Below are 16152 nucleotides of genomic sequence, written 5' to 3'. Positions count from 1 at the left end.
TTTTCAAGTTTGTAAATCTATCCAGTGTTTACCTTGTTTTGTTTTGCTTCAAGCATATGGCCCTGATGAGATTAACTGATATAATATATATGCAAAGCCCATGAGTTCTTAATAAAAATAAATCAGGACTGTTTTGTTATAAGGAACCCATCATAGCTAATGTAATAGGCACAAATTTCATGGTCACAAATCTTTGGTATAAAAAATCTCTCTAAACAAAAGGAGTAAAAAAGTGATCTCATGAAAATAGAAGGGAAACCAATAGAATTGAGGAAAAGGGATTGAGCAGGAGTGAGGAGGGAGAATATGCAGAAGTACTGGGGTAAAAAGACCACCAAATTATGCTATGCCCATTTACAAATATACCACAATTAATCCCACTTTTATATATAATTATAGTGTAAAACCGAAGGTTAACAGAATTAGTGTATTATCCTCCTTCCAGGTACCTTAACTCCTAAGCTTACTTTCTCAATTGTGTTGCCCTCCTGAAGCTCCTCTGGAATTCAGGTTATAGCCAGGACCTCCCACCAATGAAAGCTATCCAAAGAAATGATAGTGTTTATGGGGCAACTTCCAAAGATAGGACCTGAGTTTCATAATCATTGTTTTCTACAAATTAGCTTCAGGGTCTTCACCAGTGTATATGTCATTGTTATTATTCTTGTGGTTAATAAATATAATGATATAATGAAAAAAGTCTCTCTTTGAAATCTGATATAAATATGATTTAACTTTCTCCCCTAAAATCTCAATACCTGAGGGTTCACAAAGTAATATCCTTTAAGCTAGTATGAATCTCTGGGATAAAATACTATTTTTTAATATTATGAACAGTTTATGTTTCTAATATACTTTAATTTACTGAGTATGGTATAGAAAATATTAAACTTATAAGTAAGGCAGGTTCTACATCTGTGGAAGGATTTTTTAAATACCTATTAAATGTTATACAGGGAAAGAGTTAGAGAAATAGATTTATCAATGTTGATGAAACTGGCTTATAAGACTTTGGCAAATGATCGTATATAATGCAAATGGTGTTCTGGGTCACAGGAATCTAACCCTTTATTTTCTATAGGAGCAATGATTCAATATTCACTAATTCGGTGTTGTGGTGACTTGATATAACTGAAAAATAATGATAATCAACTGATACTTGTGTATATTTGTGCTTAAAAATAGATAAAATAGATGTGTTACATTTTTCTTAAAGGTATATTTCTCACAGTTTTTGACTTATTCATTCCTCCCACTAGTTATTCCAAAATAATATATTTCAAAACCAAAGTACTCTTATTAGAAAATATATCTAGACCATTCAGAAAGTCACTTGGGAAGTCAAATTCCATCCAAGTCTGAAAGTAGTGAAAAAAGCCAGTAATTCTGGGCATACAGTAACAAAGCAATGGTCTAAGCTGTTGAAGATCCAAGAAGCAGTCATTGCAAAGGGAAGCTGAGGAGGCACATCAGACATGGCGGATATACCCATCTAACCTATTCTAGTACCAAACAAACTTCTGAAGGGCCTGAATGATGTGTTCACTTTTTATAATCAACAAAAGCTAAGAAAGTATATGTAGTAGATATTTAGTAAGTCTTTGTTAAATAAGTGAATATAAGACAAAATAAATAAATAAATAAACCAAGTAAAATGGACCATCTAAGTAAAAAAACAAAAAAAAAGTCACCTTTATCCCTGCTTTGGCTGCCACAGAAACAAACTAGTTGATAAAGTATTCAAATCAAACCAGTCCAATGTTCCTAAGTGACATCATCAAACATTCGTCATGAAAGTTAAAATAGTAACACAGAGAAAGATTTGAAATAATCCCAATGTGGAATGATCAGATAAGATGTAAAGAAACATAAATATATACATATATAAGTATATGTATTTATATAAGAAGGAACATAAATGTGTATATATATAAATATAGTACAGTATTTATGCAAATCTTCTTGCCAATATCTAGTTGTTTTATGGAACTTTGTGCCATAATAATAATTTAAGTAAAATCTTTAGACAATTATAAAATCAAGCAATAATTTTTAAATGGTTAATCTTTTTACACTAACTTAAGCTTGGATAATCTGACCATAAAGACTGATTGATAAATTTGAATACAGCCTCATTTGTATTTGTTCAGATTGATTCTATAAAAGTAGTAATTTCTTGTTTTGCATAGGATAGTTTAAATTTACATATATGCCTAGTGCTTGAAAGTCAAGAATGCATATTTGAAAAACAAAACAAAGAAACATCTTTGAGAAATGTATTCAAATCTTAAGACAACAAATGTTAACTGGATCAAGGTTTTTTTTTTTTTAGTATTTTCCTTCATTTTCATTTTGCACCTGTATGTTGAACAGAACAACAAAAAAAGTGAATAGCATTTAAAAAATCTCTTCATTAAAGATATTCTAGTAATATTATGAGGAACTTTTAAATTCAAAATTAGGCTTCGAGTATCCTTCTTCACTTAGGAAAAAATGTTGTGAAAACCAGGCCATCTGCTGAGGTGGTACAGTTACATTTGGCCCTCACAATGTGTTTTAAATCCTCTGTTTTAGTATTATGTTGGATTACAAACCCACAAAACAAGTTCACCTTGATCTTTTACACTAAGTCTAAAGTATCTCAGGGACAAAATTTGACATAAATCTAAATCTGTGATGTTCCCATCTAAAAAAAAAAAAAAGGCAGAATTAAAAGGGGACTTTAGGTTCAACTATAATAAAATATCAGAAGTACCAGAAATACAAGTCTGGAAGCTTTATCATTGGGGAAGTATGGCAAACAATGCTTCTCCTGAACAGAAACAGAATCACTGTTCAGCCATCAACAACAGCATCTTACTGATGCAGGAAAACCTCCCCACCTTGACCTTATCTGGAAAGATTCGAGTGACAGTGACTTTCTGCCTTTTTCTACTCTCCACTACCTTTAATGCTTCTTTCTTATTGAAACTTCAGAAGTGGACTCAGAAGAAAGAAAAAGGGAAAAAACTCTCCAGAATGAAGGTGCTTTTAAAACATTTGACATTAGCCAACTTGTTGGAGACTCTGATTGTCATGCCACTGGATGGTATGTGGAATATTACAGTCCAATGGTATGCAGGAGAGTTCCTCTGCAAAGTTCTCAGCTACCTGAAGCTTTTCTCCATGTATGCCCCAGCTTTCATGATGGTGGTGATAAGCCTGGACCGTTCCCTGGCTATCACCAGACCACTAGCTGTGCAAAACAACCGCAAGCTTGAACAGTCCATGACCAGCCTGGCCTGGATTCTCAGTAGTATTTTTGCTGGACCACAGGTAATCCATTATTCATGAACTTCTATTATTATGGTGATCACAGATTTCCCATCTAAATCTGAGTAAAGGTCTTATTAAAGGAAGCACATGTTGCATTATTTTTAAGAACCAAGGGTCTAGTAGTCAAGGTGGTGTTTTGATTGTTCAGTTTCCTCAAGAAAATTTCGTAACATCTCTAGGGTTCTGCTCCTTTATTTATAAAATGGGGTAATACCTAATTCATGAACCTTTATAATAATTAAATTAATCATGTATTAAAATATCTATTATAATATTTGGTACACAGTAAATGTTCTCTAAAAAGTAGCTCTGCTGAAATTGAACTCATCCGAATCTTTTTTTTTTTTTTTTTTGAGATGGAGTCTCTCACTATGTTGCTGACTAGGATGATTCAGATTCACAATCCCATGCCTTAAATTCCTGAGTTCCTGGGATTACAAACATGCACCGCTGGGCCCAGCTTCTTCCATTTTTCCTTTTCTTCTAATTGACATACATTTAATGATTAATTAAGAGAATTTTTAGGAATTATTAAATTTGCATGAATATTTTATAACTTTTTATTTGAGGTTTGTTGAGTAGAAATTAAGAGTTTCGTCACTACAGCTAAGGGAAAATTATTTTGACATGTATGTTGTTCTGAAAAAAATGAATATTTCCCTGATTTGAGCTCAAGTTAGGTTTTTTTTTTTTTTTTTTTTTTGGTGGTGGGTTTGGGGGAGCACTGCATATTGAACTCAGGGGCACTCACCCACTGAGCCACATCCCCAGCACTATTTTGTATTTTACTTAGAGAGAGGGTCTCACTGAGTTGCTTAGTGTGTCACTTTTGCTGAGGCTGGCTTTGAACTCCCAATCCTCCTGCCTCAGACTCCCAAGCCACTGGGATTACAGGTGTGCACCACTAGAGAGATGTCGTTGATAAAGCTTTATTACCATGGGTGTGTAGGCAGCAGGCCCTTTTCCCACACTTCTGGAAGACATACATCTCTTCAGATTGCCTTCCATAGAAGGAGCATAACAGATTGACCTGCAGAATCTGCTTTTACAACAATTACATCTCTGAAGAAAATAACAAATGCTTGCAAATAACAAGATCTTTTCACAACAAATTAATCAGTTGTCTCTATGCTTACAAATGCATTATATGGTAAATCCAAGGTACAAAATTGTGTTAAGAAGTAAAGTCAGAGTTTTCTAAAATCCTCCAAAAAATTTCCTTTAAAATTTTAAATTAGGGGCTGGGATGTGGCTCAGTGAGAGAGTGCTTCCCTCACATGCATGAAGCTCTGGGTTCAATCCCCAGCACCACAAAAAATAATAGTAATAATAAGTCTATCTAGCCATTCTAATCTGACCAGATAGTTTAAAAACAACAGGCCATGGGCTAGGGTTGTGACTCAGTAGTAGAGCGGTTGCCTAGCATGTAAGAGGAATTGTGTTCGATCCTCAACATCTTTAGTAGTGATCAAATCAACACCACATTAAAAATAACTAACTAAAATTAAAGTATTAAAAAAAAACAGGCCAGGTGTGGGGGTGCACACCTATAATCCCAGCAACTCTGGAGGTTGAGGCATAAGGTATTTGGGCAAGAAAAAATAAATGAAGTATCAAATGTATTTTTTCAATAAAGTCTAAAAGGTATAATTAATTTTCATAAGAAACTTGTTGAAGTGAAAGACTGAGAGTTAGGAACAGTGAAAAATTAGATTTGGTGGTTTCTCCTTTCCTTTGATTTCATGATATTATAAAACACTGTGATTATATGTTTGTCTGCCTATGTTTGTCATTAAGGTATACATTTTTACATGTACAGACTTTGTAGTATGCAGCTTAATATTTATTTTTCCTACTAAGATACCTAGCAAAACTTAAATTAAATGCTTGGATACTGGGGCTGGGATTGTGGCTTAGTGGTAGAGCTCTTGCCTGGATGTGTGAGCACTGGGTTGGATTCTCAGCACCACATATAAATAAATAAAAAATAAAGTTACATCAACAACTAAAAAATATTTTTTAAAAATGCTTAGATACACTAATACATACAACTTGTATTTATATCACAATTAAAAATAAATTGAACAAAATGTTTTTAAAGATTGAACATTAAAAATGGGTAAGTGAATTAATGATTATGATATATTTATATTACAAAAGACACTGATAGCAATAAAAAATCTAAAATTAATGTGAGAACCTTTGTGAGGCCTATATAAGGAGTAAAATGGCATTTCATTTTTTTTAATTTTCTAAAAAGTAATTATACATATTTATGTGATACAATATGTTTCCATATATCACATTTAGTAGTAATAAAATCAAAATAACTTCCCCTCAAACTGAAGTTACTTCTTTTAAACAAAAAAATTTTTAAAAAATACATGTAGGACCAAATAGAGTAAAGACAAAGAATCTTTTCAAATAATTTAGCAAGTAAGTGATTAAATTGAAGGTTGGGAATGGAATTGATAGTAAGAGTAACATTTCAAATAACAACATCAAATAAAGCTTAGCAACAGGGCTGAGGTTGTGGCTTAGCAGTAGAGCTCTCGCCTAGCATATGTGAGGCCCTGGGTTTGATCCTCAGCACCACATAAAAATAAATAAAATAAAGGTATTGTGTCCAACTACAACTAAAAATATAAATATTTTTTAAAAGCTTAGCAACAAATTGGCTCTATTTCATAATACAGCAAAGGAAAATAAAGCTCCAATATTTTTAGCCAAAAAATTTGAATAGTAAAACCTCTGAAATAGGTAGATGGAGAAGTATTTTTCTGCCTGTCTGTTTGAAGACAGTGGGAAGGCAGAATGTGGGAATAGGTTTTAGCCAATTAAAAAAGGGGGGGGACGACTTCAGGACATGATTAATGAAAATGTAAGATCATTGTATAGATACAGCTATCAGGAAAATATTTGGGATACTCATATAGATGAAAATGCAAACAGAAGTGGAAAATAAGACAGTTTGTGATAATAACTGAATGATATATCCACAGTTTCTTTCTCCTTGAAAGAAGTCTCTCAGAAGCTCTACCTAAAATATTGATTTATTAATTCAACTACTTTCCTCTAAATATATTATAGCAATAATAGAAAGACAATGCCATATACTGTACCTATCCATTTTGGCACAGCAAAAAGAAAATAAGAACTTAACTTTGAATTGTTTAGAAATTGCATGTAATGGTCTGACCTCAAATACATTGTTCTACCAGAGATTTATGTGACTATTTACTACAAAAAATGATAGTAATATTTTACTTTGCATAACAAATGACTCATTCTTACTTCCAATAACACTTCTAAGTTTATAAAGCACTCTGCTAAAGTTTCCTGAAAAAAAAAAAAAAAAAAACTCATTTTTCTTTTTCTTTTTCTTTCTTCAGAGCTGGGCACACCCAGGGCCTTACACCTGTTAGTCAAGAGCTCTACCACTGAGCTACATCCATCTACAGACCTTTTTAAATTTTTATTTTAAGACAGTCTCACTAAGTTGCTGAGGCTGACCTAGAACTTGAATCCTCCTGTCTCAGCCTCCAGGGTCACTGGGATTAAAACCATGCACCATCAAATAAAAAATAAAAAAATCTAAAATTAAGCTCAATTGAAAATGACTTATTATTTTGTTTTAATTCCTTGCCCTCTCATCAAGACACAGAAATTGTGTCTTGTGGGAAATAAATGCCATTTAAAATTCATATTGCAGTATGTATGGGGGAGAAGATGTGAGCCTTTTCAGTTGCTATGTAAGTTGTTCTATCTTGAATTAATCTATTTTTGCAATACTGATGATTGAATTTAGGGCTTCATACTCACATGCTACATAAAGTTTCTTCCACTGAGCTGTACACCTTTCCTTTTTGTTTCTCTTTCTCATTTATTTATTTATTTATAGTAGAGACTGAACCCAGAAGTGCTCCACCACTTAGCTACATTCCCTTTCTTGTATATGTTTACTTCTGTATGCACTTTTTAAATTTGAGGCAGGTTTCCCTTATTTTCCAAGACTGGGCTTGAACTTGCCATTCTCTGCCTTACTCCCCTGAGTCAGATTATAGGTGGGCGGTTGCCATCTCACCCTAAGAACACACGCTAAAGCTAAGCCCAGCAACATGCAGTTCTTTATTGAGCACCTACTGTGTAACATGCATTGTTTCACATGCTGGATGCTTGAATTTAATCTAAGCAGATTAGATGTTACTTTTGCCAGCAGGGTGATACACATCTCTAATGCTAATGACCAGGTTACCTGTGGCAGGAGGACAATAGTCTGAGGCCAGTCTGGGCAACTTAGCAGATGCTGTATAAAGAAATGTTTGGGAATATAGCTCATTGCTTACCCTGTGTGACAATTTGAATTCAATACTCAGTACCACCACTACCAAAAAGAAAAAAAAAAACAGGAAGGAAGAAAATAAAGGAAAAAAGGCAGAAAAATAAAATAAACAGAATTGGAGAGATTTACAGATTTTTTGAAGCTGGTGGTGGGTTAGACAAATCATAGACATAGGTAGAAATATATTGTAAGTGTTCAGGAAAAAAAGGAAGGGGAGAGGTTTAAAAAAAATAACTCAAAAGTTTTTTTATTTGTAGACTGTGACACATAGGATGTGTCATGTGTTACCACACTCTATGGATAAGCCCATTGACAAAGTCATATCCTGTTGTGACCAATTTACATCAAAAGTGTGACTTTAATCTTCATTCTTTGATGCATATACTGGTTTTTTATTACTTATGTAATTCAAACCACAGTTAAAACAACAAACTAGTTGTCACAACTCAAGTCTGGAAATCTGGGGATTTATGACATTTTGCTAGAGCTCACAATGAGCTATTTTAAATTGACCACCTTGGTTTTCTACCTTCCTAATTATTAACCTCAGAAGCTAAGCTCTATGATACTTTGGGAATGAATGTGTTCTCAGAAGTTTCATCAGAGTGTGGTAAAAAAATTTAAAACTACTTGCTAGTAATAGATTTTTTTTTTTAAATCCTATGTGGAGTCCCAATAAACTAATAAATTTAAGTGGACCCTTTCTGTTTCAAACAGGCATAAAGGAGGACCACTCTTCTTGGCTGTTCACTAGCCCCAATTCATACTCCCTTTAAAGATTTTGGATTGCCCAGGAACAAAGTTTGAAAGCCAGTAGGACTGTAGAAATGGCATTCAAATCTCAGTACTCTCTCTTAGAGTATGGGACTCTGAACAAATAACTAAATTTAAAAGAGTAACTGTAAAGAATAAATTATGTTACATATAAAATAATCCAGTATAAGACTTTACACTTTATTTTAAACTCTCAATTAATGTTTGTTTTCTTCTTTTCTTTTCTCCTTCCTTTTTTCTTTCTTTCATAATAGTTTTTGAGGTCAGGAAAGAAAAATGCAGAAATGTGAATAGTAAAATGGTTAATTTGTTAAGAAACAACAAAAATAAATGCTTATATAAGCCAGGTGCTATGGCACAGGCCTGTAATCCCAGTGGCTCCAGAGCCAGAGGCAGGAGGTCAGGAGTTCAAAGCCAGCCTCAGCAAAGGCAAGGCACTAAGCAAGTTAGTAAAACCTGTCTCTAAATAAAATACAAAATAAGGCTGTGGATGTGGCTTAGTGGTCAAGTGCCCCTGATTTAAATCTCCCTCTCCCCAAAACATGCTTATATAAAGATTAATCTCTTCAAATTTTTTAAAATTATAGCTTGCCTTCTGACTGATCAGTAAACTTGGCAACTATTCTCTGGTCACAAAACTATACTACTCATTCTGAAAGTTATATATCCAGAGCATAATTCAAGTCTTGGAGGCATCATATCCAAAAGTAGGGTGGGAAAGAGGAAAGGAAATGAGAGAGGAAAGGAGAAAGGAAGAAGTGAGGGAGAAGAGGAGAAAAGAAGGCAAGAAAAAGCAACTAACACACACCCTGGAAGTAGCTCTGATTTTAAACTATATGTAGTTAGGCTGGTAACTATAAGTTGAGTTAAAAAACATTTCCTAAATTAGGTGTGGGTATATCTAATTAAAAATCACATGCTTTTTTTTTTTTTAAAGAGAGAGAGAGAGAGAATTTTAATATTTATTTTTTAGTTTTCGGCGGACACAACAACTTTGTTTGTATGTGGTGCTGAGGATCGAACCCGGGCCGCACGCATGCCAGGCGAGCGTGCTACCACTTGAGCCACATCCCCAGCCCAATCACATGCTTTTTAATGAGAGTCATCTGAGACCACAAGAATTCCAGAGTAGCAGATTATTTAGAGAAAGAGTTCATATCCCTAGTTTATCTGACTTAATAGGGAGTATTACATATTGACAGTTTTAAAATTATAGTTAACTCAAGCCTGCAGGCAAGAAATATGAGCCACTCCTTAGTCTTTGGTGTAAAGAAGTATGTTCTGGAGATGTGTGGAGGCTTGCCTTGACACATGAGAGAATTCCCTGGTGTAAAATGCACTTCTGAATTTGAAGAGCAGTTTAAATTCAATTAATATTTACTTCATAAGTGCAATATGCCAAGTACTGTGCTAGAACATAGTATAGCATGCTAGCAGTAGCAATAACAATGAGGATGATAAATAATACTTGAAGATATAAATGTGTGCCAGGAATTGTGCTAAATACCTTCACATGTAATATTTCAGGAATGTTCCAACAACCCTATAAATTGGTTCAATTAGTATTCTTACTTTACACATGAAGAAACTAAGCCTATGAATATCATGTGATACCCATGATTGCTATCTAATGAGTAGAAATGTCAGTATATACTACCAACTCTGTAGAAAACAAAAATATCCCTTCTACCCCTTAGTTTTTATGTGGGTTCTTTGGATGGATCTAGGAACCCAATTAATACAAGGTGGTTAGCAAGAGAAAAGTGTAAAAATTTTGTTAAATTTATATGTAGATCAGAATTTTACAAGAGAGTGAAATTTGAAGAAATGACCAAAGCATGATACTTTTATACTTTTCAGGCAAAGAAAAACAACATTAGTGCAGAAACAATAGCATAAATGGATGTGTGGAATAGGGGACTAAATTCTAGGGGTGTTACTGACGACACACGGAGAATGTACAAGCTAGTGAAAGAGAAGCATTACTAAAAGAGTTTGTTATTCAGGTTACTGCAGCACCTCTTACAGTCTCTGATGGTCCAGGCTGTTTTCCAATCTTGGTATCTGAAGGATGTCCCTTCCCAAAGAATCTTTATGGCTTCCTGCATGTAGGGAAAATCAAGCTGAATGGCTCACTTCCTCGAGTTCTTTTCAGCTTGAAAAATCAATATACCAATTTGGCATATTTTGCCTTGACTATTTCAGTTCCACAGCCAGAGCTTTAAACTACTGCATTCTACACCATTATGTATTCAGCTATGTCCCTTTTTCTGTAGAAGGCTAAGGAAAAGCTTAAGGTGAGACTAGAAGGATAAAAGACATCAAGAAAAAAATATGGTATGTATTTATAGATATATATTTATAGATAGATATATAAATACATATGGATACACATAGAAGTTGTGTGCCTTGAAAATATTTATCATAATGGTTAAGATTAATATAGTGCTAACTGTGCACAGGCACTGAACCAGTTGCTTTTCATGTAATGAGTCATTTAATTGTCATAACATCCCCTAAAGGTAGGTACTATTATTACCTGCACTTTAGAGGAAACTAAAGCATTCCATCTGAAGACAATTACCTTTGGAAAAATTAGGTAATTGTGTGATTACTGTGGGGTATGTGAGGGTTAAATATAATATTCTAAGAAGAAATAAGCATCCACAATTGCCTATGAAGAAGAAAAACAGAATGTTCTTGTTTATGTCAAAATAAAGCAAGCATTGATAAGAACTAGAGTTGGAGATAACAGAGAGAAAACACAGAAACTAAAGAAATATAATCCAAGGACAAAGGAATCACAGAGAGTAAAATGGATCCCTATATCAATTACTCAAATGAGCAGGCCTTGAAGCACAAAATAAACCAAAGCAAGACTAAGGCAAATTAATTGATAGGCAAGTAAGACTGTGAATTTCCATATACTTTTATGTATTTCTCTTTTAAAACTATCAGTCTATCTTGTCTCACAGGTGGCATATACATTCTATAATATCCACAACCAAATATTAAATTCCCTTATAGAAAGATATATCTGGCTTGTCTTTTACGGTAGAGAGCACCTGATATATTTATTTTTAGCAAGGAGTTGCTTAACAAATAAGCATTTATTAAATAAAAATGATAACCAGTAACTCAAATCATAGAACTAAATTTGAAAGTCAGGGTTATTGAAAGTTTCATCATTAAGGCTTAAATATGTGGATTATTAAGGCAAGAATGTGGTACAGTGCAAAAGCAGAAAGACAAACTCAGGTCATCTGATTCCAAAGGGATGGAGGAAAGTAGTAAACTTAAAACAAAAAAGAAAAGAAAATCTGATTCTTGAGTTCTATGTGAATTAAACCCTCCAAAGATTTCAACTCACACATCTGTTTGGTATAATACAATACTAAACTTTAAATATGGTCAAATTAGAAAAAAGTACGAAAAACTGAAAGCCTCATTTCATAATGTGGGGAAAAGTTGGTCTGGATCATAAGATAAAATTAGTCAAATGTACTTTTGTTTCTTGACTTAGAGATTGATAATATGACTATTTGTTGCCCTCTAGTGGATTATTTTAAAATTATTTTCCCTTTGAGGTTGGAAAAAAAATGAAACTGAAAATCAACTTTCTAATTATAGACATAAGAAACAGGATTATTTTTCTAATCAAAAAAGAAAAGAAATATTTTGTGTTACCTTTTAAAGCATCATATTCTATTTCCACTACTATATCCCCCCAAATCCCAAAAAGGATAGAACCCCTGAACCTGTTAAATAAATTAAATGGTCTTAATTCAACAAAAAAAAAAAAAAAAGAAAAGAAAAGAAAAGAAAGAAAGAAAGAAGAGAAAGAAAAAAGGTTACCACTAATTTAATTAAAAGTATTTGGTTCCTATTATTTGCTATCAGTTTAAGAACTTGGGCTCTCTTATCCTTTTATTTTAATAATGTTTCACAACAAAATGAAGTTTCTCAGTAGAAAGCTTGGAAAGGACTATATAACATATGTGCTTGATAAATGAAGAAAAAATTAAATAAATTCCCATTAGAATTTATTCTTGAAAACTACTTGCTATAGTTAAAGAATTTAACTACAATGCTCTAATACAAATAAATAAAAAAATAAGTTTATTCAGGTTGAGCTTTTATAAGTTTTAGAATAAAGAAGGCTTTTTAAAAATATAATTTCTTATTCAGAGAAAGATTGCAAGCATCATACAAATTTTTTTTGGATTTCTGTCATATATAGGATATCTATCTCTATATGTGAAATGTAGATATTTCATATATAGAGATAGATATTCCCTAATATTAGCATTTTCCTATATTTGCTTATTTACTTTCTTTCCTCATACACATTTTTAATTGTTTAAAAGTTTCAGATATTATATCTCTTTACTTCATTTTGTGTTTAAGACCTTGTTCACACATAGCCCCAGCATAAGTTTCTAAACAAGGAAATTAGTGTTGAAACAATACTGTTATTCAGCCTATGCACCGTATTTAAATCTCAACAGTTGTACTTAGTTTAATTTTATACTCTTAAAAAGCTAAATGAGGGGCTGGGATTGTGGCTCAGCAGTGGAGCGCTCGCCTAGCATGGGTGGGACCCGGGTTTGATCCTCAGCACCATATAAGGATGAAGGCATTGTGTTGTGTCCATCTACACATAAAAAATAAATATTAAAAAAAAACTAAATGATTATGTGGTAGTCAGTTGCATGTCTCCTTAGTCTCCTTTTAGCTGGAACCATTCCTCAGTCTTCTTTTGTGTTTCATAACATTGACCTTTTTTGAAGGGTGCAGGTGAGTTACTCTGTAGAATGCCCTTCAGTTTGGTTTTGTCTAATGTTTCTTCATAGTTAGATTCACTTTAAACAGTAATATCAAAGAAATGACACTAAATTCTTCTCAATGCATTATCTAAGGAGGCAGATTCTGTGAATTGGTTTCATTACTGGCAGTGTGTGTGTGTTGTGTGTGTGTGTGTGTGTATACACAGAGATTTTCCTTACTTTTTTATGGTTTCACAGCACTCCATAGTGTGGTCTACCATAATTTATTCAGCCACTATTTTTAAAACTGTCATGTAGATTATTTTCAACGACAAATGATACAACTAATAATCTTGTGCAGACGTATTTTCACATTACAGAGGTATAAGTGTATGTTCAGAGTAATTGCCTGGTGTAGGATTGCTGGATCAAAGGAAATCTTGCATTAGTTCTCCAAAGAAGCAGAACCAATTAAATATATATATATATATATATATATATATATATATATATATATATGTTAGATTGGTTTACATGAGAAGAGATTGGGCTCACAAAAGCCATCTGCAGGCTGCACAGCCAAGGAAACCAGTAGTTTCTCAGTCCAAGAAACTGGAAGCCTCAGAATAAGAGGGACCAATGATGCAGCCCCAGCCCTAGAGTGAAGACCTGGAAGCTCCCTGCAGAGGTGCTGGTACAAATCTGCATTCAAGGACTAAAGAATATAAGGGGAAAAGGTTCATTTGTACCTAGTTGGTGGGACTGCCGACTAGTATAATCACTCTGGCAAGCAGTATGGAGATTCCTCAAAAAAGTAGGGATGGAACTACCATAAGACCCAGCTGTCCCACTCTTGTGTATTTTCTGAAAAGATCTAAAATCAACATACTACAGCATGAAACCATCTCAATGTTTATAGCAGTACAATTCACAATAGCTAAATTATGGAATCAACCCAGATGCCCAACAATAGATAAATGGATTAAGAAATTTTGGTATATATAGACAATTGAGTTCTACTCAGCCATGAAAAAGAATGAAATTATGGCTTTTGCTGGTAAATGGATGGAAATGAAGAATATCATGTTAAGTGAAATAAGTTAAACTCAGAAAATCAAACATCAAATGTTTCCTCTCATGCAGAAGCTAGAGTTAAAAAAAAAAGGAAAGGGTGAGGAAATGATAGGTTAACATAAAGAATCAATGAAGCATAAATTAATAGAGAAGCAAAAGGAAATCTAGCAGAGTAGAAGGAGAATGGGAGAGGGGAGGGACAACGGGAAAGAAAAGGGGAGTCATGAACTGAAATCGATTTCCATGAACGTTTAAGTTTGTCGGGATGAACACAACTACTATGTATAACTATAAAGTTCTAATAAAAAATATATACATGGAGTCCACTGTCCACAGGAGATGACGGCACCAAAACAAGCACTTGCTCAAAAAGAGTGGGTCATGGGCATGGGACATTTTTTGTTCTGTCTAGACCCCCAGCCTATTAGATAGTGTCATACACATTCAGGGTGGGTCTTTCTCCCTTATTCGGCCTACCTACATGCCAATCATCTCTGGAAACACCTCAAAGACACACCCCCAAAGTGTGCTTTATCTAGGCAGCTCTCAATTCAGACAAGCTGACAAGCAATATTAACCATCACAATGCATATGTAATTATAATAGTCATTAGCACGTTTCCCTCCATAATGGTTGTGCCAATCTGCATTCCAAGTAGCATTGTACAAGAGTACTGATTTCCCCACAGCCTTGCCAGTAGCAGGAATTGCTGAACTTTTTTAATTTTTGCCAATCTCAATAGTAAAAATGGCATATTGGTGTAACTATAATTGGCATTAATTTTATGAATAAGGATAAACATATTAGTTATGTCTGAGGCCTTTTCTTAACTTTTTTGGTAAAGCTTTTGTGTCTTTTGACTATTTTTTTTATTGATTATTTAAAGCATTACAAAGCTCATGACAAATCATATTTCATAGATTAGACTCAATTGGGTTTTGAACTCCCATTTTTACCCCAAATACAGATTGCAGAATCACAGCTGTTACATACTCACATTATTACATAATGCCATATTAGTGACTGTTGTATTCTGCTACCTTTCCTATCCCCTACTATCCCCCCTCCCCTCCCCTCCCCTCCCATCTTCCCTCTCTACCTCCCCTGCTGTTGTTCAATTCTCTCTATTTATTTTTAAAATGTCAGTTCAATGGGGCTGTCAGTCTCTAAAATAAATTTTAAACATGTATTTAAAGAGTCAGACCCTTTTTTCGACAATGTGGATACACTATAAACAAAATCACTTGCAAAAAAGTTAATTCAACATAATTGTACTTGAAAATGAAAGAACGGACAAGGTTTAGAATCTTGGATGATGATTATTTTGCAACATTGAATAATTTCCAAAAAAACCCAAAATACTATCATTCCATTCATACTTACTTAAATATATTTGAAGTATATATCCAATTATAAGTTAACACAGAAATGCTCAAAAAAATACCAAGGAGCTTAGAAATTGCTTTAGGTAACATATATTAGAAGGATAGCAGGATGCAAGAAAAAAGTTTCCAAATAGTGTTTAAAAAAAACAACATAAGTTTTTTTTCTTATTTTCTCATACAGTTATATATATTCAGGATGATCCACCTAACAGATGGTTCTGGACAAACAGAAATTTTCTCTCAATGTGTAACACACTGCAGTTTTCCACAATGGTGGCATCAAGCCTTTTATAACTTCTTCACTTTCAGCTGCCTCTTCATTATCCCTCTTCTCATCATGTTGATCTGCAATGCAAAAATCATCTTCACCCTGACACGGGTCCTTCATCATGATCCCCACAGTATGTATTATTTGGATTTAGTGCTAATTATGTGAAAATAGTTTTTAAATAGCAAAACTAAAGCAGAATGACCCTTATCCTATGTGCCAGATACT

At 33.7% G+C, this 16152-nt stretch overlaps 1 protein-coding gene across 1 annotated transcript; it reads left to right on the top strand.

The window, feature by feature from the left end:
• Positions 1–2793: 2793 nt before the first annotated feature.
• GNRHR (gonadotropin releasing hormone receptor) lies at positions 2794–16049 on the top strand (the record flags this gene model as incomplete). The annotated part of the gene is made up of 2 exons (XM_081303058.1): positions 2794–3315; positions 15966–16049. 2 exons carry the CDS (start codon positions 2794–2796, stop codon positions 16047–16049), a joined length of 606 nt encoding a protein of 201 aa, XP_081159184.1.
• Between the last annotated feature and the right edge of the window lie 103 nt (positions 16050–16152).

This window comes from Spermophilus citellus (assembly GCF_964194105.1).
Source record: "Spermophilus citellus genome assembly, chromosome: 8".
NCBI lineage: Eukaryota > Metazoa > Chordata > Mammalia > Rodentia > Sciuridae > Spermophilus > Spermophilus citellus.
The sequence above is the reverse complement of the archived record's forward strand: the minus strand, read 5'-3'. Positions and strand labels throughout refer to the sequence as shown.